This window comes from Falco cherrug, chromosome 8 (assembly GCF_023634085.1).
Source record: "Falco cherrug isolate bFalChe1 chromosome 8, bFalChe1.pri, whole genome shotgun sequence".
Classification (NCBI taxonomy): domain Eukaryota; kingdom Metazoa; phylum Chordata; class Aves; order Falconiformes; family Falconidae; genus Falco; species Falco cherrug.
Window position 1 is genome coordinate 20,899,189 of NC_073704.1, and position 24,888 is coordinate 20,924,076.

The 24,888-nt window shown below is 37.8% G+C and overlaps 2 protein-coding genes across 17 annotated transcripts in view; both read left to right on the forward strand.

Annotated features, from left to right (window-relative positions):
• METTL8 (methyltransferase 8, methylcytidine) overlaps nt 1–18,894 on the forward strand; it is a 35,056-nt gene extending 16,162 nt beyond the window's left edge. For 9 of the 16 annotated variants that reach the window (XM_055718293.1, XM_055718291.1, XM_055718287.1 and 6 more), the window contains 8 exons: nt 734–1,125; nt 1,699–1,748; nt 4,255–4,318; nt 4,650–4,789; nt 7,849–7,955; nt 8,051–8,116; nt 9,257–9,483; nt 12,554–12,693. In XM_055718293.1, coding sequence (XP_055574268.1) covers nt 734–1,125; nt 1,699–1,748; nt 4,255–4,318; nt 4,650–4,789; nt 7,849–7,955; nt 8,051–8,116; nt 9,257–9,447 — 1,010 coding nt within the window. In that variant the 3' untranslated portion in view covers nt 9,448–9,483; nt 12,554–12,693. Of the gene's footprint in view, nt 1–733; nt 1,126–1,698; nt 1,749–4,254; nt 4,319–4,649; nt 4,790–7,848; nt 7,956–8,050; nt 8,117–9,256; nt 9,484–12,553; nt 12,826–13,192; nt 13,334–13,675; nt 13,801–17,726; nt 17,782–18,785 lie in introns of those variants that run through there. The other 7 variants (XR_008733520.1, XM_055718289.1, XM_055718298.1 and 4 more) reach the window with 7 other exon arrangements.
• A 1,348-nt stretch (nt 18,895–20,242) lies between these two features.
• TLK1 (tousled like kinase 1) overlaps nt 20,243–24,888 on the forward strand; it is a 91,501-nt gene continuing 86,855 nt past the window's right edge. The window contains exon 1 of the mRNA XM_055718285.1: nt 20,243–20,494. The gene's annotated coding sequence lies outside the window, so the exon portion shown is untranslated. The remainder of the gene's footprint in view (nt 20,495–24,888) is intronic.

The window sequence follows — 24,888 nt, forward strand, 5'->3', positions numbered from 1 at the left end:
CAGTCCTATTCTTTGACATTCTAACACTGCTAGAATGTTTTGTGAACTAAAAGTTAACTCAGAGGTCTATTGTAAGACTCTCTGAAGTGTTTTGCAAGTAAGAAAGCAAAGATTTTGCTTCTGACTGTATTGTTACATTCTGTCAAAACTGCATTGTTGAATGGTTGAGTGAATTACTGTCTGTTGGCTGCGCAGTAGCATTTATCATTGCAGTTCACAGAACTAGGTTTCTAGTTGATGACTTTTTTGAGACATGACTACCTACCAACAAATTTTCAATAAAACATAAATCAATCAATAAAACAATTTGTTTATAGAATTTCATAAATAATGAAATTAATTTCAATTTAGTATTTCTTAAACAGGAAGAACATGGAGAACATTCAGTTGAAAAGATGCATTGTTTTTATTGAGACATGAAAGCTTGCCTAAGAAATTCACAGGTTTATATTTTGGTGATGTTTTGTTATGCCAGTATATTAAAAAAAAAAAGATGCAGAAAGCCTGTCTGCCCCATCCTAAGTAGCATAAAATCTAATTAAACCCTCATGGGAGTTATTTTGAGCACAGGTTAAGACAAGACCCAAAATTTGTATGTTTTTATTTAAATATGGACCATGTTGGAAACTATGGATTTTTAAACTGTAAATTTGGGTCCCAAGTTCCATTTTGCTTTACAGTATTTTGTAGCTAAGCTTCTATTCACCAAGTTTTTGTTTTGTTTGAATTTCAGATAAATATGAGAGAGAAGCTAGCAAATATTGGAATGAATTTTACAAGACTCATAAAAATAATTTTTTCAAGGATCGCAATTGGCTGTTTCTAGAGTTCCCAGAAATTCTTCCAGAGAAAAGGAGACAAGAGTTGAAAACAGAAGAAAGATCTTCAGAACACACAAAAATAAATAGTACCAACAGTTTTTTACACAAAAATGAAATGTTTGAGGAAGGAGAAAAATATTGGAAGAAAAATGATGGAGGTGGTTCTACTGCTGTACAAGGATATGTATATAATAAAAAGCAAGAAAAATCTCCTGCTGACAATCCTCAGGGTAAAGTCTGTGGAGGAGAACTTGGCAGGCTAGAATCCTTCCCTGGTAGTGATGCCACTTACAGAATATTAGAGGTAATGCACTGCAAATACTCTACCCATCATACAGAACTCAATTGCTCAAAAGCCTGTTAAAGACGCTTAATAAATATCAAGAAAGTAAGCTTTCAGAATTGTACGTACTACAGTCACTTATGGCAGAAACTTTCAGAAAAACCTAGAATCTTGGCTTTGTTTTCCCTTTAAAGTTTATCCCAAATCAGAATTGAGGGCTAGACTGTCAGATTCAATTTTCGCTGGAATTTGGGTTTCAGATTTCCTAAGGAAACTTATGCCTTAAAGTGCTCTGTTCTTGAAGTACAAGTACTTGACTAATTTGTGCCAAATGGTGAAATTGGACAAGAATATCGTATTTTCCTATGCAGTTTGAGAGGTGGATTCTCTCTTAACTTTAGAAAGCCATTGAGGAGAAACATGATCATAGCAATGATTTGAGAATTGTAGCACGAGCTGTTTATACCTTTTCTGTCCAAAATACCTTCAGGCCTAATGGGTCCTGCCTACCAACTCATGTAAGACGAAAGATAAAAAACCAGGAGGTTTTATTTGCTCATGTATTTTAACTTTTTGATTTTCTTCTGATTTTAGGTTGGTTGTGGTGCTGGGAACAGTGTCTTTCCTATTTTGAAAGTTCTATGGTATGTAGTGCTGCATTTTCAAATATGAAAATTCTGTTCTCATCTTCTTAATTTTCTGCAAATGTTGGTGCTAGACTGGTGCTGCAGGAAGTGTTGAGAGTCCTGAAATTCTGATTGCTTGCAGACCTCAGATAATGTTGGTAGCACCAGCACAAGATACTCCTCATACTGGTCAACCCTAGTCTTGGGAGGACCATATTTGCTTACAAGGTTTGTCTTCAGGTGTGTTCAGGCTGATTTCTGGTAGTTAAAATCAGTCAGGTAAAATAGTCTCTTGTCTTATATGTCACTGTAAAGCTACCAGATATCTCTTCAAAAGTCCAAAATCGGGGACAGTAGATAATGACATGTGATCTAATGGTAAGAAGTTGTGTTATTTCTGAATTTGGCTGGTAAGCTTTGTCATATTGCTTCAGGTTTTAGTGTCAAGGAAGGTGCAAGTTCTGTATTGCATTACTTAATTCCTTGAAACATCTTAATCCACTTAGCGTCCAGTTTTAGAAAAAGCTGTTACAACAGCATGTCCTCTCTCCATGTAGGCAGGAAGGCTTTATTGGAAAGGCTGTGTATGTATAAGGGTTGAAATAGTTTTCTTTTTATTCATGCCTTGAAGAGCTTGAGTTTGGTATTCTATAAATGAATTCTGATTGCTGGCATCACCACTATACAGAAATACTCGGTTTTGCAGATATGGAAAGAAGAGAGCAGGAGGAATTGAGTGATGCACCAAGGTCATACGTGCAACTCATTAGTGTTACCAATGCGTCTTCATCCCACAAGTTCCTTGCTTTAGACAGCATGTAATGAAAGGGGAGCCCTGTTTCATATGAAAAGTTTGGAAAGTAACACTATATAGGGAAAAGATATAATGTGGCTGTATTAAAAAAGATGAGACAAACTTTTGTGTCTTCCTCACAGGAGGCATTAGTCATAGGTTGGCATTTCTGCTAATTAAGAATCCACTCATTAGGTATTTTTCCTGGAGATCTCTATTCTTATATGTAAATCCTCCAGTCAATCACATTGGCTGGTACATTGAACAACTCACATTTATCTTGTATGTGAACTGATGGAAACCCCTCTTATCTCTTAGCAGACCTGGCTTTATAGCACAGTTGGGTTTACTATTATTTAATAGTATTAAAGTTGCATAATATAAATACAGAAAAAATGATATAAATAATATAAAAATTTTGTATGCCTATAAAAAGAAGCCAGTGTCAAGTATGGGTGTATCCTGGCTACAAAAAACAATTCCATTTAGGTTTGTAATGTAACTTCTAAACAGCTTCCCACTGCCTTCCTTAAATTTTAAGTTACTGCTTTTTAATACAATGCATCATGAAATTGCCATCCCGATCAAGCTGTGTCTTTGTTTTAAGTTGACTTTCTACATAGCTCCTCTTCTGTTGTAAAAAAAAATTGAAATAACATCCTAACAAGTCAATTGGGTAGTCAGCCTGACCTTTCCCAAGGGACTGGCTGGGTCTAAAGCCAGGCTGCTTGTCTTCATCCATGACAAATATCTAAACTCATCAATCCTCATGGTGGGCACAGAACTGATAAAAGTTTTGCTCAGCAACAAAGATGGAATATATTTTGGTCCACAAGGGTTCTCCTTTTGAGCCCTCAGAGAAAAGTCTCTAACTTAGCAGTGTATACTGTGAGATCTTATGGTGCTGCCGGAGTTTGATTCCCTTTCTAAAGAAACCATCTGTCCAAAATCTCCAATATTTTTAAAGACACGTTAATTGATCATGAGTTGACTGTGAGGTCATCCCTCACTAGGTTTTGAGGGGGTTGCTCAGTTTCTCTTAAGTGATTTTTTTGGAGATGAAAAAAATCTCTCCATAGAGTTACTAGTATGTGATGAATGGTACAAGGAAATTTGCAGCTGGCTGAGTCTTGGATGGGACAGGAAGGTAAAAGACAGCTACAGTAAATTCTTACTCATCTTGGCTTACAAAATGAAGGGGATAATGGAGGAAAACAACCAATACTGCTTAATCTAATCAAAAGCACAGCAAGGCAGTGCATGGGAACCCAAATGTCTACAGAACTGTGGATGACTTTTTCAACACCCCACCCCTGCCCAAATCATATTGCTAATTAATAATTGCTAATGCATACATGGGCTAATGATGGAGACTTAACACAGTGCTTCTGTAAGAAAATGTGACCTATTAATGTGTAATACAACACCAGGACGTTGTCATCAATCCTGACAGCCCTCTGTGACCTTCTTTCTTTTCCTTTTCACTTCCTCCCTGACAAGGCTATCATTCTCCTTTTTATACTAACTGCCTGTTGGTATTCTTATGAATTTGTCTGCCCTATTGGTTCATTACAACCTATGTGGCTTTCCATGTGCTAGACATCAATAAGGCATGTTTGATCAAACCTGTGGAGAACCCCAAAGGGCCCTCTGTAGTTCTATGAACACTGATGTAGACTTTTATCTTTTACAATAATAATTTATTAACTGGTGTTGGTTTTGTTTTCCTAGCAATATACCCGGAACCTTTCTGTACTGTTGTGATTTTGCTTCAGGAGCAGTGGAGCTGGTAAAGGTAATTCATATGCTTGCTTTAGAGACCTTATAAGCCTGTAATTCAGGAGGCTGCCAGGAAGCTGTCTTCATGAAAAAGACTGTGATGGCTTTGACAACTTTTAACTGAAGTTTTCAATATTCCAAAGAACAAAGTCTTACTCTATGCACAGAGGAATGAATACCATCAGTGAGCTTGTTTCTCAGCTTGAGTAAGATACCAGACAGAATAGGCTTTTATATGAAATGTTTTACAATGCTGAATAATTGAAGAAAAAAAGTTTCCTGAGTCACAGTAAATGTATTAACTACTACTGTTCTCTCTGTGCCTCTTTTCATCTTTTTCCTAACAGTCACATTCATCCTACAATTCAGCCTGGTGTTCTGCCTTTGTTCATGATGTGTGTGATGATGCTTTACCCTATCCTTTTCCAGATGAGATCCTGGATGTCATTCTCCTTGTCTTTGTGCTCTCTACAATTCATCCTGACAGGTAAATGAAGACTAAAGCACAAAGCAAATGGGTTAAATCTCTTTTATCATTGGAGGTTTTCAAGAATAGCAAAAGAAGACGATGAATCTTTAATGTATTATTTACTAAGCTTCCATATATATATTTATATAAACCAAGGTATTTTAAATTCTGTTTCTCGTTTTCAGGCTTAAGAGAAAAGCTGGTCAGACTAATTCATTAGTGAGCCTCCTGTCTCCATCATAATACAAGGGGTATATTGTAACTAAATACATCCCTTATTAAAAGTGACAGTGATTCAAGAAAATTACAAATTAAAAAAACAGACCACTGGTCTTCTAGAAGGAAATTATTTTCAGTGATCATACCGAAACATTCATGATTTAACACCTTATGATAAATGCTTACGTTGCTGATTTAGCTGCACACAAATGCTTACATGCAGGCCTTTTACACCAAGGTGCATTCAGAATTTTGTAACTTGTTTGGATTAAGAAAACTTGATTTACTTTTAGTGTATAGCATTATGTTGAGTACTGTTAGCCTTGTTACTAATGCCCTGTCTAAGGAACCAAACTTTGACTGTTAAGGCTGGATAATTGTGAAAATTAATGGGGTAAAAATGCAAAAGAGGGCATGTAAGTTAAACTCCTTGACTCTTCCTCTAACTAGATCATATGAAGGAAAATACATGCTGTCATTAAAATGGGCTTGGCAAACAGAACAGTATTTGCCCAAGTCTGAGAACTGTTTCCCTGCCTCAGTTATTAATGATTATTAGCTTTTCAGAAATTATTTCCCATATAAAATATTGCTCCTTCCTATTTGTTCAGAGATGAGCACGTGAGTCATGCAAAGCCTGGGTCTAGATTTCAAAAACAATTCAAGCAGTAGAGTTCAGATCTCTGTAACAGCAGTGATTCTGCCAGGAAGAAACTGGACAATAGAGACACATTCATTCAGTCGCTTTGCCTGTAGAAGCAGTAGTAGGATGTTCTGTCAGAATTTCTGTGGATCTTTTCCTGTTAGGCTTTTGACAATGTGTTTATCTTTTTTTGTCCCCATGTCAGCCTCTAAAGGCTGACATGGATACTTGTGTGTGTGTGTGTATACAAATATGTAGAAATTTCCATGTAATTATCTGTGTTGTAAGACCCACTTTCCAAAGATTTGTTAGTCACTACTGTCATGTCATAGAAGTAAAATGGCTGCATAAAGGCAAATGTAATCCAGATTCATCTTGCTCAGTATACATTTTTTCTGGAAACTTTGAGACTGGGAAATGAAAAAGAAAACCAAGAGAATGATGATGCAGAACTTCCCTACTTTGGAGACCTGGAAAATTTATGAGGGATACATTTGTATTCAGCACAATTGTTACTTAGTGATTTCTCTTCAGGCTGTTGTGTTTAGTTTTTGATAATTGCTACTCTTGTACTCCATTTTTAACACACTTTAGTTCTGTGAGAAGGGCCCTCTAAGAATTGGTTGCAGAATTTGAAAGGTATTAAACTTTCTTCAAGCTATATAATTAAAGTGCTTTAGTCCTATGGGATGAGATTTCTCAAAGCACTTTCACTTTTTGTACATGTACTTTTTTTGTATGTGCACAAAACTTATGTTTATAGGAAAAGTCTGTAATTCTGTGCACAAATACCTGTCCTGAACAGTCTCTTATTCTTAGGTGGTGCTGCCTTTTCTGTCTGTGGCAGCACACTTGATTGCTTGTGTTGAGCATGAGCAAAGAGGACAACTTTTAAAGCACTTGGCTTCCTCTAAGGGAATTCTGTGTTTAAAAAGTGTGTGATACTTTTTGTTCTTGTTTGTTTGTTTGGAGTTATGACATTATTTTCTGCTGAACTACCTCATAATCCTGTCTCTTAAAAAGCAGGGTAAGATGCCTGCATTACTGTTGTAGAAGGACCAAATTGCATTAGTGCTTGAGTTCTGACATTCTTGGGGTAAGGGGGTAAGGCCACCTGAGAGACAGGGATGGTGTAAAGATGGTGTTCTTGGCACACAGCAATTTTATGCTGATTTTGTATAGGTATGTAGGACTTACTCTTCTTTAGCTCTTTTCAGATACAGTGTACTGTCTTTCCTTTTCATTCATTTCACGTTCGCTCTGGCTCCTCATCTTCTACGTGGTCTATCTGCTTCCCTGTGGGATTTGAATTAGGCAAGGGGATTTCTCTACCTTGCAGTCTGCCCTGTGCAGACTGACTATTGTGGTCTCTCATGAATGTGGAAAGCCCAAGTCCTTCAGTTTATTTGGAAAGAGTGAGGCAAACCCAAGCCATTACTCATTAGTAACATATTTTGCGGAGCAATGCAAATGTATTTATAAGAAGCTCCAGTGTTAAAAAGTGAGAATGAAGATACTCTGGTCTAGTGAAGGGGAAAGAATACTGTGTATGGTACTTACTACTATCATACATACAGCAGGCTGGTGTAATCTTGATAAGGAAAAGCTGATGTTAGATATCACCAAGATTCACAAACTTGCCAGCATTTTGGAGGATGCAGGATTTCCTTCTCTAACTAGCAATATACAGCTGGAGTTCTGCCAGATTCCTTGCCTGAGGTACTACTCAGATTCTTCTTTCCATCCTCAGCCACTAGGTGTGGAGATACTGATTTTGTGTGTATGATCAGTGCCTCCTAAAGAAATTGGGTAAGTTTTTGTCTGCCTTCCAGGCCCTTGATTTTACTGTGTATGGGAAGGAGGCTCAGTCTAGCTCACCAATGCGCATAGCTAACTGTTCATTCACTGTTTGTCATATCTACTTGACCCATATGACCTGTATACTCAAAAACTGTGGTTTAATCCATCCTTGAAACTCAGCTGAAGTGAAGGAAAAGGGCTCCTTTTCTTTTCAGTTTGTATTCTCTTACATTTCCTTTTAAATTTTTGGTTTAGAGGCTTTTTTGTAGAGTTCTTCCAGTTGACTAGTGACTGGCCTTTTTATCGTAAATATAGACACATCTCACTGTAGTTTGAGTAATCTATGTACATTCCAAGCACCTAGAAAAACAAGTTATGTTTGCAGATTTCACCAGTATCCTATCTATTTTCTAAGGATGCAAGGGGTTGTAAATAGGTTGGCTAAACTACTGAAGCCTGGAGGAATTTTGTTATTTCGAGACTATGGAAGATATGACACAGCTCAAGTTCGTTTTAAAAAAGGTAATTCCTGAATGCTTTTGTAGTTCATTGTTCATTTTAACTTTTTTTTAAAAAAAAGTGACATGTCCTTTCTTTGTATTGCTCTAATGCCTTAGGTCGTTGCTTGTCAGAAAATTTTTACGTACGAGGAGATGGAACCAGAGTGTATTTCTTTACCAAAGGTATGAAATGGTATAGCTTCATAAAAAGGATTGTGTCTCTCAAGATGATTTGGGTTATAAAAGCTCATCTTAGGACAGAAATTTAAAGAAGGTTTTATTGGCTGCTTTTTAAAATACTCTGCTTTTACAAAGCACAAAGCTAACTGTTGTAAGAAAATTCCCTTTATGTATACACTTGTTGCATCTGGACTCCTGCAAGATTCTTTACTGACATTACTGGAAACTTCTCTTTGTCTAAGCATCTTGTGTCTAATCGTATGGTCAAATTCTGTTATTTAAAGATGTACTCAGTTTCTTTCTTAAAATTTAGATAAACATGCTTGGAAGGACAGTTGGTAGCAGTGCTCTGATATTTTGTTCTGCTGTGTTGGTGAATCTGAGCTACGACGCTGCTCTTTCTGCAGGAGCTAAACTTAAATTCCTGATGATGGGATGCTATTGCTCTTTTCCCATCCACTCAACTTGGTTCTGTTGGCAGTCAGCTTAGACTAGTATGTTTTAGCCCAGCTACTGGAAATTGTGAAAGCAAGCAGCACAGTACTTTTTCTTCCCTTTCACTCTCTGCAACCTAGACTATAAGCAGTAGAGATGGATCAGGATTTATCCCAACCTGAGTAATTTTAGAAGTGAGAAGGAGGATCTGGGATGTGTATGGGAAGTCACTTGAATTCAAAGTTTTCTCATTTTTTAAATTTCTTGGTTTGTGCTTTCTCATGACAGAGAAGCATAAAGTTTTCCAGTGGTGACTGGCAAGAAGGAGAAAATTAGGTTGGCATAGATGTGTGGATTATCGTTTGGCAGGTGAAATAGCTTTATCTCAATAATGTACAGTGACCAAATGACATGCATTTGTTTTCCTCAACGGCATACTGAACCCTCTGAAGAAGCAGGATCTGTGAATGCCATGAGTAATAACCAGTGTGGTTTGGGCCTCAGCATAACATTTTTTACTGTAATATAAATCAAGACCTGTGAAAATTGATTTCTAACAAAAGACTTCTTGCAGGCAGTTTCCTTGATCTTTCAAATCTCAAAACAGATTTGGTTCCATCTTTGGTTGAACTGCAGACTGTTAATTACTACGTTCTACAAATGTATTTATTTTTTTTAATTGCAATACTTCTTCATATGACAAAATAGATGAGGTATGGAACATGTTCAACTTGGCTGGATTGACTGAAGTACAGAATTTAGTTGATCGGCGATTACAAGTAAACAGAAAGAAAAAAGTGAAAATGCAGCGAGTTTGGATACAAAGCAAGTTCCAAAAACCATTGCTGCTATCTCTGAATAATCCTGAAGAAACCACTCAAAGGCACCCTTACAGATAATTGTACCATGAACTCCAGAAACCGGAGCAAATTTGAGTATGTATATTTCCTGTAAATCTTGTGTTAGCCACTGAAAAGGAGAAATATACTGAACTAAAAACCTTTCCCTGATTTTTTTTTTTTTTTTTTGTGTGTGTAAACGTATGTGTGAAAATGATAATGATCCAGGGGGTGGGAGGGTGAGGGGAGGCAACATTTCTGACTTCTGCTTTATATGTTATAAAGGGATATGCATTAATCTAGTCATAACTGTGACCAGGAACTATTTTACTTCCTTGAAAATGAATAGTCAGCAAGTATAAGCATGTATCTTGTTCCTGTTGAAATTCACAATATGTAAAAAGTTTTAAACTGAAGCATGCTTATTTCAGAGATTTAGAGAAACAGAGTATCTGTTCTTACTATCACTACAAGCTGTGCAGTGTTGATTTGAGTCATGTCTCTTTTAACCACTGTGTGTCTTGCAAGTGTATTTCCTCTTTGGGGGGAAATTTCTTGATGCATAAATAATGAAGGCAAAATCTCTTTCTGATTTGCATGTAAGTTATCATTTCATACTAACTGCATGTGATATGCATAGGTATCAGTCAGTGATTGCTATCTTCTACTGCGGCTGACTTACTCCTCTGAAGTCTCTACTTTCCATCTACATGCTCATCAGAAACATGCAAAACTGGTGTTTCTGTAACAGCTTAGTGACACATACATTAAAGTGCTGTAGGTTGTAAACTGAACATAATGTAGAAAAGAATTATCAAAATGCCAAAACCATGCTGAAACCAAATAGTTAACATTTGCCTGGATAAGTACAAGCGTTATTTTTATGATACGTCAGATACACTAGAGGGAGGAGCAAAAAGAGTAGTTAAGCGTACATATTAATAATACCGTTATGGGGTAATGTAATCGCACTAAAATGGCGATCTACATGGCAGCTGAGATATTTTTGTTGTTTACAAAGATAGGTTGCTTTCTTAGGGCTTGAGTCTTAGAAAAAAGGCACAATGTTTTTATATTGACCCTGTGGAGAGACAGTGAAAGGACAGAACTACACTAGTATGTCAAGTGCTTTTAAGAAGAAAACAGAAATGCAAACACTGTTTTCAGATGCTGGCCATGATACCGAGGCTGTTGAGCTAGTATTTAAAGATGCCACTTCTGCTATTTAAATGTAATTTTACAATCAGTTAGCCACAAGGAGGAGAGGGCATGAAACAGGCGAATGAATAAAATAAATATCTTCAACAAGGATATAGAATGCATGCAATCCATAACATGTGTGCAGTTTTGAATGCATTAATATAGTGACACTCTTAAAGTCTCTTTTCTTGCTTTTGTTTTAGTCTGAAGGGTAAGCATGTCACAGCTGACAACCTTTTTTTTTTTTTTTTTTGCAAGTTGTTAGCTGCTAAGCTAAGTAGAACTGATTGTCTTCTAGAAAAAAGAAATATCTAAATTTAGAGGTTAAGTATCTTCGTCATCTTTGACAAGATGAGGGACCTGTTTAATTTCCACAAACCTAGATTTATTTCAAGAATGAGTTGCAATAAGGGGTCTTTGAAGGTAAGATCGGATCCTGCATTTCTAGTGTATTCTAAACTCCTGGTAGATTAAGATACTGTTTTATGAATTAAGTGGCTTAGAAAGCTTTGGCTAGCAATGGCGTTATTGTAACCTGCAATAAAACTCTTGTGGTGTAAGTCAAAGGTGAAAATGTATCTGTGTTTCTTCAAGCCCTAAGTCTTAAGAGACAGTAGCATTTGCATGGGAAATGTAAATAAATATATGCCTATATTTTAATTAGGTTGCTACCTTGTGTTATTAACCTTGACTTCTGAGCATGCATAGCTCTTAGTCTAGCACAAAGCATTTCAGTTGTAGAATTTTCCAGGGGTGGTGATGGTGATGATAAGCTCTTGAGCACCATGTAGTCTTATTCATGTGTGTGATGTAGATTTTCCATGTGTAGAGGCTAATGGAATGTTTGCTTTGGCTTTCACACTGATATGTTGATTCTGGCAAAATCTTAATATGCTATGTTTTTAGTTTAACAAAAATGTGACATCAGAAGAAACCAAACCCTGAATTCTCATATGGCCTTGAGCAAAACTGGCTGTTTCTCTTCCACACCTTGAAGCAGTAGTATTGCTGCGTCTTTTAGAATAGTAGTTACTTTTTAGAAGTAATAAGATCAGCTACTATTTGTCAGTGTAGAATATCCACTATAAACTGTAAATAGTCTGAACAGTTTTAAGATTGATAGAAGGGGAAATGGACAAAACCATTATTCCTAATAAGAACTTTTGAATCTGAGTAGGATGCTCTGTATTTTGGCTTCATGACATTTCAGTTTTTAAAAAAATTAATCAAAGTCATGTTTTAAAATACTTCTCAATTACCTGTATTAGTTGGGAAAACTAGTATTACAATATAAGCAAAAGAAAGGAATTATAACTATGAAATAAGAGAAAGAGATGCAGACAACTATATAGGAAATCCAGTTTTAAATCACTTACTGTTAATTCTGGGGGAAAGAAAAATTAGGGTATTGCACAGTATAGAAATGCAGAAAACAGCATAGAAAAAGACTGTAAGTTTCACTTTTGAGATCTGAAGTTACTTCTTCAATCAGGTATGTACCTGAAATCTCTAATTATATAAACTTATACAAGTACAGAGTATGTAAATACTAAACATTTTAATTGTGAATTGCAAATAGGGGTTTTTGGTTGGTTGGTTGGTTTTGGGTGGTGTTTTTTTGGTTCACCATGACTTCCTATACTAGTAAAGAAGACTTGTGAATATATACAAGTGGCAATTAGAGAAGGGTAATCTTGTTAGAATTGAGCTTTGACTTCGCTGGTTTTATTGGCTTAGGCTTGCTTGATCAATAGTGTGTACTTTTTGCCAGTCTCCACTGGTATAACGTTGCATGTACATACAGGGATACATGAGAATGGTACTCACTGGCTTAGATCTTGCTTGTTTTTTAAGGAAGTACATGACAGCTATAAAGTAAAGAAAGTGATCTTTTTTTCCTACACTAATTCTGAAGTATCTAGTCACTAACAATTAACTGATACAAAAAATATTGGTTATTTTCCAGCAAAACCAAGGCAGGTGCTTGTGCAGTTATCCACAAATCACTGAATCTGAAGAGGACAACCAAAATGCAGGGCAGATGGGGAGACAGCGGGAACCCTAGTGACACTAGGGCGAAGTTTCTTGTATTGAAAACTGCTGTTTCTGCTTTGTCTTTGGCTTGTGACTTGGCTAATCTGTAGATTCCACTGTTCAATAATGACTAAAAATTTGTAACAAACCATCCTGAAATTTGTATTAAACGCCAGTGGAAATAAAATAAATTTCGCTGCTTCATTTTGATTTGTGGTATGATCTTTTTTCACTGCTGTGGTGTGCTCTTAGATTTGTTGACATATGCCTTATTTCCCCTTTTTCCTGTGCTTAGTAGACAATTAAGCAGTTTCCACAGAAGCCATATCACTAAAGTTTGCTGGATGGGTTACTTCTAGGATCAAAGCAAGAGAGTTTTATTTCCTTCTGTACAGAACAGATTGCTTTTTCTTTTTGTATGAATGCAATTAATTGTATAGATGCTAAATTAATACGGTGGTATTAGCTGTATTTTTAAATTATTTTAAGCCATACATACCTTAGGGTATGCTGTTAGTAATGGCAGTGATAATAGTAGACAGTTCATACATAAACCATTTCTTCTTTATAGAGTGTCTTCATAATGGGTGGTTCAACCTTGGAATGGACTGACCAAGAAGAATGAGATGCAGAGCTGAACAGGGGACTGAGGAACAGAACACCATGGGCACCATATAGGGAGGAGATGCAAAACAGGAGACAGCGTGGCAGGGTGAGGACTCTGTGCTTAGAAACGAGTGAAATTAAGTGTAGGAGGGAAGAAGAAAAAGGGGACTGATCTGTCACAGAAATAGAGTAAAACCCTGGTAAACAAAAGAAATTGGGGTAATGGTTGGAGGTGGAAAGACCTATCTTCTAAGTCTTTTTCTCCCTAGTGGTACTGTATTTTCACAGCTTAGTGGAATATTATAGGCTTTTCATCCATATGTGCACAACGTATTTCAATTTATTACAAAGATGGAATGTTTCATTTGTTGTAGTTTATATGTGCTATGCACATGTTTGCAATAGTGCAGGCAGGTTTATGATACACCTGTTTTTGCTTTTTCTTTAGGGAAAAATGTTTTTACCTTCTTTCAAGTAGAACTCTATAGTGACAGAAGCTACACTCCTAACCTCTTGGGAAGCAAGTACAAAAGAATAACAGAAGTGTCTGCATCCGTATTGTGTTCCATCGAGGTATGACAATTAAGTTTACTCCATATGTTCTGATGTTGTCCCATTTAAATCAAGACCATATCTGCACATTATCACCTTGAAGTGCCTCCCAATCTCAATTTCTGTTATACTTGCATCTGTTCAACAGAACTTAAATGAATTTGTATAAACTAGGAATACAATTTAAAAGGAAAATAGCAGAATAATCTTTAGGTTTTACCTGGGATTACAACAGTTTAGAGAAGGAACATGTTTATTGTTTTTAAACGCTCTCACAGTTGCAGATCAGCAGTCATCCAAGAGGCTGAAAATACAGTTATTCAAGGTATAATGTGCATCATCAACTTTATTAAACCAAATATCCATGTTATGAGTGTTAGCCACAGGTATTTTGTCACTTTTTACCGTGAAAAAGGAGTTAGTAGTAAGGGATTTGCATTTTCAGAGGATGTTTTATTGATCAGGTTACTATAATTTTGAAGGGAACATGAAAGATTAAGAAAGCAAGTGAATTACTTTAATGATGACTAGAACCCATTGCTGACGACATAAACAATTTAATAAATGCTCAAAGAATAATCTGAGGATTCCTCTGTATTCATACTAAATGAACTTTTAAATTCATTAAAAACACTGACTTGGTGTATGCTGCTAGTTATAAAACCAGCCAAAATGTTAAAATTTAGAAATATGATGTAAATAATAGAATGCTATATAGTTATAAATGTAATGTAAAAATAGAATGCTTTATAGCTACTGCATAAATCCAGTGTTTAGTCTTCTCTATAGTGTGCCCTGTTCAGCTAGAAAAAAGATGCAGGTAGAAATAGATGGTGAAAATTCCTAGAGACAAGAAAAAACTTCGTATGAAAGCAAGTTAGGCAAATGAATGATAGACAATGTGAGGGTGGCATATAATGTTAGTATTTAGGTCTAGTTCATCCCTTTTACATGATACAAAAAGCAATATAAATTGGTCAAATTGGCAGGTAACAAACCTGCATTGATAAATATATACAGCACAGCCTATAAAAAAAACCAAGGAATCACAATGTTCACAAGGCCAAAAGATTGGTGAGTTACCAAAAAATGGGTTATATTAGATTTTTCCATTTTCATTTTTATATGTGTGAAAGGAAAAATCTGCATATTTACTGTTGCTAATGCCTCTAATAAAAAAAAAAACAACAGTCCTACAACTTTTCTCATTACCTTTTGTGAGATCCTAACATTGCTCAGCAGTAGAGCTAGAGAATAAACCTGAATACAAAATGGGTGTTTAGTAGGCACAGATTACTGAATTATGAAAAGATAGAGGGGAGAAAGTAGGAAAAAAGAGAACATACTAATTGGCATGACAACATGTAGTTCTGTAGCAATCATACAGCAGTTAGTATTTTATATGGAATGACAAATTCAGTACGGTGCCTGAGAGAGAGAGAGAGACTCACCACACTTTCCTGTCACTTACGACAATATCACTGTAAACTGGCATTTGGACAAGCCAAAAGCCGAAGAATGAAAGTAATTGGTTTGCTAAAAGAGCATACAATTGATTAATTATGCTTGGGTCAAACTGGGTGTATTGGAGGGTTTCATTGCAGAGCCAACATTAATTTTTTCTTTCTTTAGTGTCAGGCACACTCTAGCCTCCATTTCCGCCCAAATAACAAGTGCTCTTTAAATGGAGGAGCTGCATCTTTGAACTTGAATAAAAGGGTGTTTGTGCAGTGTAGGATTTAGCAGATGGGCTTAGAGAATCCGAATTTACCACTGGTCTTTTATTCTATGCTAGGAAAAGCTTTGCCATTTTTAATGGCTCTGCTACATACCCTGTTAGGCACAGTAGTCAGATGTCATTCTGAGGAATGGGGCAGCTTAGTTTCCAGTGACACTGATTACACTCAACAGTGAGAGGATGAGAGAGAGTGGTGGGTGGAGAAGTGAAAAGGCAGTGTGAGGTATTTGAAGGAGGAGGTTTGCACTCCAGCACTTGTATGTGGGTGACAATCCCTCTGAGAAACAGTTTTTACTCTGAAGTGGAGCAGAGTTGAATCTTCCGCACTTCAGGTTTAATCTCCATCCCCATGTACTACCAGTGCAGCCTGTAGTTAAATGTGCATTTACTTAAAATGAAGAGAAAATAGCAAGAAGCTGCATCTTCAGAATGGAGCTGTGATTTCACAGAGAGACACCCTGGCATGTTAATCCCTGGCATAAATGGGTGTAATTCTCAATGACAATGCTAAGCCTGTTTACACAGGGGCTGAGCTAAACCCAAAGATGATACACAATGCGGTTCAAAATCAATCATTTAATCCTTTTTAAATTTTGGTGATCTATACATCCAAAGATGTTTGTGTTAATAAAAGATGATGTGACAAAGCTGTGATTGTCACTGAGCATAACTTGCTTTGAGATAAACATTATGACAAACACAATCCTAATCTTGTTGTAGATAAACATTTCATCTTGTTATTCAAGACTGAATATTAGTGAGTTGAACAAATACTTGGTGGTAGTTACCGCACTCTGAAATAAGCTCTATTTTTTAAACTGGAAATAGTCTGAGCTAGCTTATACAAAGAAAGAAGAACAAAGTCACGCTGGCAGTGAATCTACATTTTATTTTTCTGAAGTTGACATGGAATCAATATAATCAACAAGAACCTTGGTTTTAGGTTTTTTTTATTTTGCACATACTTATTTTAATAGCAAATGAAAGCAGAAGAAAAAGGAAAATTCAGGGCACGCAGTCTGCAGAGCGTGTAAGTAGTAGTATATTACTTAAGATATTTAACAAACTACTGAACTACACTCTTTCCTTCTTGCATCAATTGGCTTGAGGCAGAGTATCAGCAACAGTGAAGATTTATTTTACTTTGAAGTAATTAATGTTAATAAAAGGCCTCAGGGTTAAATCCCACAGAAAAAAATATCTGAATCTTTGACCCAGATTCCCAATGTCATTTATATCAATATATGTCCAGAAGACTCTTAAAGTCTATGGAGTCACTTCAAGATATAGACTAGTTGCTTGAATCCAGATTAACTGGTGCCTAATATTCCTTGTAGAAATAAAAATGCAAACATAAAGTACAAAGATGTTCTGTCCGTAAGAACATCTATGCTAATCATTAAAAAATTTAATTAAAAATCAATTGCACAGACACAATAACTTTGTTCACTCTTCTTTAAGGGATGAAATTTGGTTTAGGTTTAAGATGCTCACATATCTTTGTTTATATTTTAGTGTAGGATTTTCAGATTTTTTTATCCTACAACATTTTCTAATGAGTGGTATGAAACTTGACAACCAACCAGATAAGCATGGTTGGTAAAGATAACTGACTTACAATAAAATGCTTAAGACATGTTCATTTTTGCTATGTTTCTCTCTCAAATACTTGAGAAAGTACCTGTGAGAAGGCATGCCTGTTCTTAAACTTAACAGTCCTTTGAAGTCCAAAATAAGAAAATTTGCGAAGATTGAAAAAAAAACCAATAAGGAGAAAAATGGCTTTTTTAATGCATTGTCAGGAAGCGAATATGCATATTTATGTCTCCCCATCTTTTTAGATTTTATAGAAATTGTGTTATCCCATTACCAAAAGACTTTGCATACCAGTAAAGCAGTGTAATTTAAACTTACATTATGCTTTAGGCTTCCATTTTTTTCACAATTGTTTATTCTTCTTTTCCTAAATCAGTCCACCAGATTAAAAAAGAAAAAAACACACATAATAACACTCTTTGAAAGCCACAAATTGTGGATGATATTGCAGGCAAATATTAACTGAGTGTTGTTTCCAGTGGATTTTCCTGCCATCTGTGAGATCAAGAATGGGACAGTTTTATCTGCTACGTTACCAGCATTTTTTTTTAGTAGATATTTTCTATATGCATGCTTGTAAGGCTTCATATAATTTTCATGTTCTTGTTTCCAGCTACCCTACTTTCTGATTTATGTTAATAAAGCTTATGGAGATTCCCAAGTGGAATGTAAGTATTACTTACTTTATCTAAGTATTACTATTTGTATTCATAAAGTGAATAAATACAAAGTTTAACATAAATCTCCACGTGTAACTACATGAACAATGACAGCTTCAGGCCTCTTGGTTTTCATACCCAGCTTACTAGGTGAGATCAACAATGAACGTGCAAACTTTCCCCAGGGGAGCCTAGAGCAACCTTTTTTTATCTCTCTGAGAATGTTGCCAATTATTTCAGTGCTCCCTGATAATTATTTTTAAAAAAAAACCAAAACAACAACAACAAAACTGTTACTGCTACAAAAAAGCCTAAAGGACTTAGATTGTATACATACGTGTGTGTGTGTGTGTATAAAAATAAAATGAGAGCATAGAGAACGTCAGCAGGCTGGGAGGTAGAGAAATGGAAATTGGCTGGCATCCAATTAAAGTCCAGGCATGAGAAAAAAGAAATTCTTTAAAGAGGCTTTTTTAACATAAGGTAAAAGAGAAAGGTTGTATGCTTAGTTGTTCTTCCTAAAACCAATGGTAGTATGGGATGAGAAGTAAAAAAAAAAAAAAAAAAAAAAAAAAAGAAAAAGTTATTACTGGTCTTTCAGTTTTTAGTCTGGAAAAGCGTGTAAGCTGTAACTTTCACATTTGGACTTTCTAAGCACTTTTATACAAGGGGCCTGCTGGGGATCCACATTCTTCTGCAGTCAGTATGGGTGCTGAGTCATCAGGAAAATTGGCCATTTGGTTTTAGGTTTCTAAATATAGAGGTGAACGTTTAAAGCCCTAATCTGGGAACAGTGGACACTCGTATGCAGCTTTGGTGACCTGAATGACTTCATTCTTAACAGTGCTCGTATCAGAACCAAAGCTGTGCCTGTATTACATGTGCTGCTGAAAAATCGTAACTTCTATGACAAGCAAAATATAATCAATTACAATTTAAAAATGAGTAAAAGAGATACATAAGAGTGGCGAGTTTCAGTCTCTGCTAAACATCAAACCTCTCTCACACAACAGCTCGTGTGCCCCGTGCAGAGGAGGAGGAACAAGCGGGCTTTGGGGGAGGGAACAGAAGAGCAACCTCGCTGAGGGAAGGAGGCCTGGGTGAAGCCTCAGAAGGGGTGAATTTTGACTCTCCAGTTGGGTTTCAGCTCTCGTGTTCAAGGGGTAAAGGAGCGTGAGTTTGTGCGGTTCTGCCTGCCAAGTGTCAGTTCTCTAAATAAACGTTTTCAGAGAAGATTTGTACTAACGTTGCCTTTGCAGTTGGTATGTTGCACCAACATTCGGTACACAGGTTGGTGTTGTGGTTTTGGTTTTTTTTTTTTATTATTATTTCTGATGAACTTCTGCACACTTTGGTTAGTTTGTTTGGGAACTTTGCTAAAAGCAGGCCATTGACATTCAAAACTGTGACAGATTCCGAATTACAGAAGAGTTTTCGCATTCACTGTAGATAAATTTGTATAATGCAGTGTTGTATAGCAGGAGGGCCTTCTTTAAAAAAGCGAGGTTATACATTGGTGATTCAGTGTTCTATTTCAACAGTGTTCTGTGCCTTCTGCATAGATCCTAGCTGCAGAACCGCTTGCTTAGCGCTTCGCCACCTGAAAATGTGGGGTGGGGAGGGAGCGAGTCTGGTCAACAATTCCCCACGTTTGGCTGAACGTGGGCGCTGCTGCCAGCAGCATCGTGCCTCCCCGCCGCGGCAGCCTCGGCCATGGCGTCTGCGGGTTGCCCCTCCACGGGGGCCGGGCCCCCTCCTGCTGCGCTCCCCACGGATCCACTGCCGCAGGTCTGGCGTGTGCAGTGTGGGTGCCGTCTCCCCTCCCAGCTGCCGAGGTCCTCCGGGGAAGTGAGGCCTTGAACGAGCTGTGAGGTCTGACGGGGTTGTTCTGGCAGGCCAGGTATGGCCCAGGGGCACGCCATCGCCTGGCTCGGCTTTACGTGCTTCGTTATTCAGATTGGTTACGGTCCAGGTAGGCCAAACTCGTGGTGTTTTTTGAGTTAGGGTAAGGATATCTAGCAAGTGGAGAGTGGCAGAGGGAAAACTGTTTTAAGGGAAAACATTTTTTTCTATAAACTTTGTATCTACCTTTCATCCTGAATTCATACCCACATGTGCTTCAAGAGTCAAGTGAAATAGCTGGGAACAGAACTACTTAATAGGGTGTAGCCATGTTGTGTGACGAAGTACCAGCCACTGCATCCAACGTGTAGTGCTTTTGTGCAGTGGCCGTTCACGTGTAGCTGATCGGTTAGTCAAAAACCAAAGTCATTACTGTATTATGTGAGCTTCCAAAGGAGACTGTGCCCTCATTTTCTGTGAGAACGTACAACATGCAAAGTTTGAGGTTTTAGAAGTTAGTCAGCCATGTGTGAGTTACCAAAACACAAGTTAGCAACTTATGTTAAAATTTGAAATGAGTGGGTTTTATTTGCTTTTAGCTCAAAACCGACTTTGTCAGTTTCCTCCCAACTGCTGTAAGACTCAGACAGACGATTTTACAACAAAAGGGAATTTCTTGACAATATTACAGCAGGATGATGAGAAGAATCTGTTTCTGATTAAACTTGGGCAGAGGACTGCACTGACACTGTCTTCAAGGGCACTGTTACCAGTCTGCCCCTAGCCGTAGGCTTCTTGCCCGTTGCTCTGTAACACCTGCTAAACTCATGAAGCTTCTCAGCAGCATGTAGAGGGAGTCAAGATCTCTGGGCTCCTGAAGGTAAATGTCTAATATGTGACCTAAAAGTGTATTTCTGCTGCCTGTGATGGATATAAAGAAAGCAAGAAAGTCCTGTTTTATTCCACTGGGAGAAAAATCAGTAGATGTTATATTATCCAGCCCTTTTTATTGGGACTTTCTTATGTGGTGTTTGGAGAGGACTGAATCCTGCTTTCAATTATGCATGGTATGCTGAAGGTATCGATTTGGGACTTTATTACCAGTCTTTATTATAATTTTTATTTTGGGTGCTGTCCTGCACAGGATCAAAACCAGAATGTGTCTGTTTTTCTTAATTGAACTTCCTACTGTTGTTTGTTATTTTATACCTACAGCGTTCAAAATGCTAGTTATTTCATGTGTGCTACCATTAATATATAATGGATGAGACCTTGGGACCATTAAAAAATATAGGATGTAACTGAGACGAGATAGAGATACGAGATGTGACTTAGTGATTGTCTAAAATATAGCCACCATTCCAGCTTAAACTCTTCAACAGTGTGACCAGTTGCTACATTTCATTTGAACCCTGTATGAAAAGAAACATGGAAAATGCAAAATATTTCCTGTACCCACAAAACTTATAATGCTTCTTTTCTCCTGTGGAAATGACTCCCCTTGTGTATTTAGCAATGAGATATACCCAGGCAGGTAGCCATAATTCCCAGTAGTACCTTTTGGGGTTTGTTTTCTTGTGCAATTTGATGCTGTTTTCATTCAGTCTTCTTCATCTGAAGGCCCTGAAGCTTCAGTAATTTCTGAAGATGTTAATTCTGAAGATGTTGCTGTATGAGTTGTGGTGTGTTGTGGGTTGACCCTGGCTGTATGCCAGGTGCCCACCAAAGCCGCTCTATCATGCCCCTCCTCAATCAGGCAGGGGAGAGAAAATATAACAAAAGGCTTGTGAGTCGAGGTAAGGACAGGGAGATCGCTCAGCAGTTACTGTCACCGGCAAAACAGACTCAACTTGGGGAAATTAGCTTAACTACCTTTAAAATCAGAAAAAACCCACCTTCCTCCCACCCCTCCTTTCTTCCCAGGCTTAACTTCACTCCTGATTTCTCTACCTACTCCCCCGAGTGGCACAGGGGGACAGGGAGTGGGAGTTATGGTCAGTTCATCATATGTTGTTTCTGCTGCTCCTTCCTCCTCACACTCTTCCCCTGCTCCAGCGTGGGGTCCCTCCCGTGGGAAACAGTTCTCCATGAACTTCTTCAATGTGAGTCCTTCCCACGGGCTGCAGTTCTTCATGAGCTGCTCCAGCCTGGGTCCCTTCCATGGGTGCAGTCGTTCAGGAACAGACTGCTCCAGCGTGGGTCCCCCATGGCGTCACAGGTCCTGCCAGCAACCCTGCTGCAGCGTGGGCTTCCCAGGAGGTCACAGACTCCTTCAGTTATCCTCCTGCTCCACCGTAGACCTCCTTGGGCTGCAGGGGGACAGCCTGCCTCACCATGGGCTGCAGGGGAATCTCTGCTCTGGCGCCTGGTGCACCTACTCCTCTCCTGCACTGGACTGGCCTTGGTGTCTGCAGGGTTGTTGCTGTCCCATAGTCACACTCCTCTCTTTGGCTGGTGCAGATATTTATTTCCTGTGCCCCCTTCTTAATACGCTGTTCCATAGGCACTACCACTGTCACTGATGGGCTCAGCCTTGGCCAGCGGCAGGTCCATCTTGGACCCAGCTGGTATTGACTCTGTTGGACATGGGAGAAGCTTCTTGCATCTTCTCAAAGAAGCCACCCCTGTAGCCTACCCTGCTACCAAAACCTTGCCATACAAACTACATGGTGAAATTAAATTTCCTTAGAAAATGGAAAATTTGTGTATAAAATATGCTTGTGGATTTCTCTAATGAATGTGCCAACGCCACAAAGGGCCCACAGCAGCCTCTTAGTCAGTGGCTAGTATTATGCAGTGTTTAATTTATGCACAAATATAGTCCATCTTTTAGAGGGCATCACTAATACGATGGTTTTAATATAATATAATAAAACATAACAAAATATGGTAGTTTTCTTTCCCATGATTCCTAAGACCCAAGCTCAAAATTAATATAACAAATGCTGTTCTGACCCACAGGAACCAAGTAAAAGTTTTGCCACTGACTTCACTCAACATCTCATCAACATTTCATAGTCAGATCTGCAGCTGTTATGCATAACTGTTCAGGTAGATCTGGTGACACTTTGATCAGTTTAATATCAAGTGTTGTTGGACTACATTTAGTGGGCCCTTCTTGATATTTGTGGTTTTAGTCTTCTAGATAGGAAAATGTAGAATCTTTCGGAAAAATTAAAAGTTAAGAGAAGATCGTGCAGCTTGAGTGTATTTGTGCACTGCTGTGTTGTTGGACTTTTTAAAATTAGTTTTCAGTTCTTCTCAGATGTGCTTTAGTAAAAGATTAATGTTGATGTTCAGCAGTCACAAGACAGAAGCAGTCCAGAGTCTGTGTCTGCTCCTTATAGAAAAGGCCTGTAATAGAAGCAGCAGGATGACTTAATACGAAGAATTTTGAAAAAGGAAACTAGGCTGCTCTGTGTTCTCATTTATTAGACAGAGAGAGGGAACTGAAGAGTAACCTTTAAGGAACTCAAATCGCACCTGAATAATTTGCATTTAGAATGGATGTTCCTTTCGTGTTCAATTGGTTTATTGAATCCGTGTCAGATTCCTGTAAATGCTGCACAGCTTTTGCATCTCCAGTACTTTGCCTAAATGAAAGACTAACCTTTGGAATCTGGCTTGGCTATATTACATTTATGTTTAGTCTAATAGAGGTGATGAAAGTCATTGAACTGAATGGCACAAATTCCCTTGCTCCTTTAGAAGCAGCTTTAACAACAATCTCGCTTGGATGTTCAGAGTGACAGGAATTAACATCATTCCTATACATAGGAACATGCTTCTGCTTGAAGCAGCCTTCACAAATTCATGTTTCAGTAATCTTCTACGAGGGCAGAGTGTGGTGCCAAAGGAGGAAAAGCTGAATATACTTTTCATTCCTGGGAGAAATTAAAAAGAAAGCAAGTGCTTTGAGTGGTGAGCAAACCTGCCTTCGTTTTGATTCTGCTGACCTGCCATAAAGAAACTTGAAACAAAGCTCATGTTACTGAACAAAAATATTTTGAAAATAAGTGTTTTAAGGAGCTATGGAGTTGGTGTGAATGTGGACTGAGTTAATTTTTTTTTCCTCTAGCATGCAGTATATATTGACAGTAAATTCTTCCTGAAGGTGGTGGTCATAAGAAGTTTTGCCCTGGGGGTCAGACAGAAGACTGTATCAGAAGTGTAAAAGAAATCTCACTGTGTATGTGGGACCTCTATGTAATACACCTATTTCAGTCCCTTTCTATTTCAGCATTTTTGTGTCAATCTCTCAGGTATCTTGTACAAAGTCTTTATAGACAAGGAAGTTTTTATCGAGGTGTTTGAGACCTGTAATGTTTTGGGATTTGTTTTTGGGTTTTATGCAAAAGCAAAATCATATTGAAATTAGACATGAATCTAGTTTGTGAATTACATTCGGGAAGTTCTTTGTGGAAAAAATACCCATAATCACTAACAGGGATTAAGGATTTAATATTTTACTTAATATACCCAGCATTAGACACATCAGATTGTAAGTAGCATTTCTGAGTTTATTCATAGCAGTAACTACTTGCTTATATTAAGACAGAGTGATAGTCTGGTTCTGATCCTGAAAAGCAGGAGAAAGCTAATGTCTTTGTGAACTCTGCACTCGCATTGTCTTTATAGGAACTTTGCAATAACAGTGCAATTGCTCTTTCGAGCTAGTCTGGGATCTCCTGAGTTATTCTGAATGTGTGCTAGCTGCAGTTATTGGTGTCCGGGTCCCCAGCTGGATTTTTTTCCTCTACTGCCCTGCAGTATTCCTTGCCGAAAGGGCCACTCTTACCCTTTACCACGTGAAGGTAGAAGGGCTAGAGTCTGGAATAACAGTACTGAAAAGCGAAAGCTTCTATAAAAGAAATCATAACCTTTTTTCCCAAAGAAAGCTATGTAGTCTTTCTTTCATATTGCTGAATCCCATGCCAAGAAGCTATCTAGTGAACAGTTTGCCGTTGCTGAGCATCAGGACCAAATAACAAGAGCCATGGATAATATAACCACCATCGTAAGGGGCCACTAAAGCCATATATAAACAAAGGATTCTCAAACAACCTGGGTATTTTGTATGTGTCACATCAGCAAAAAAGGCATGGCTGCAATCCTGGAGTTCAGTACAGCTGCTTAGCTGTAACTGGTTATGAAGCTGTATAAGAAATTGTCCCATCCTGGTGAAAAATCATCTCATTTCACTCATCATTTCACTCATTGTCAACTCACTGTTAGCTCATGGTTTGGTTAGAGCAGGGGTGATATGATAACATG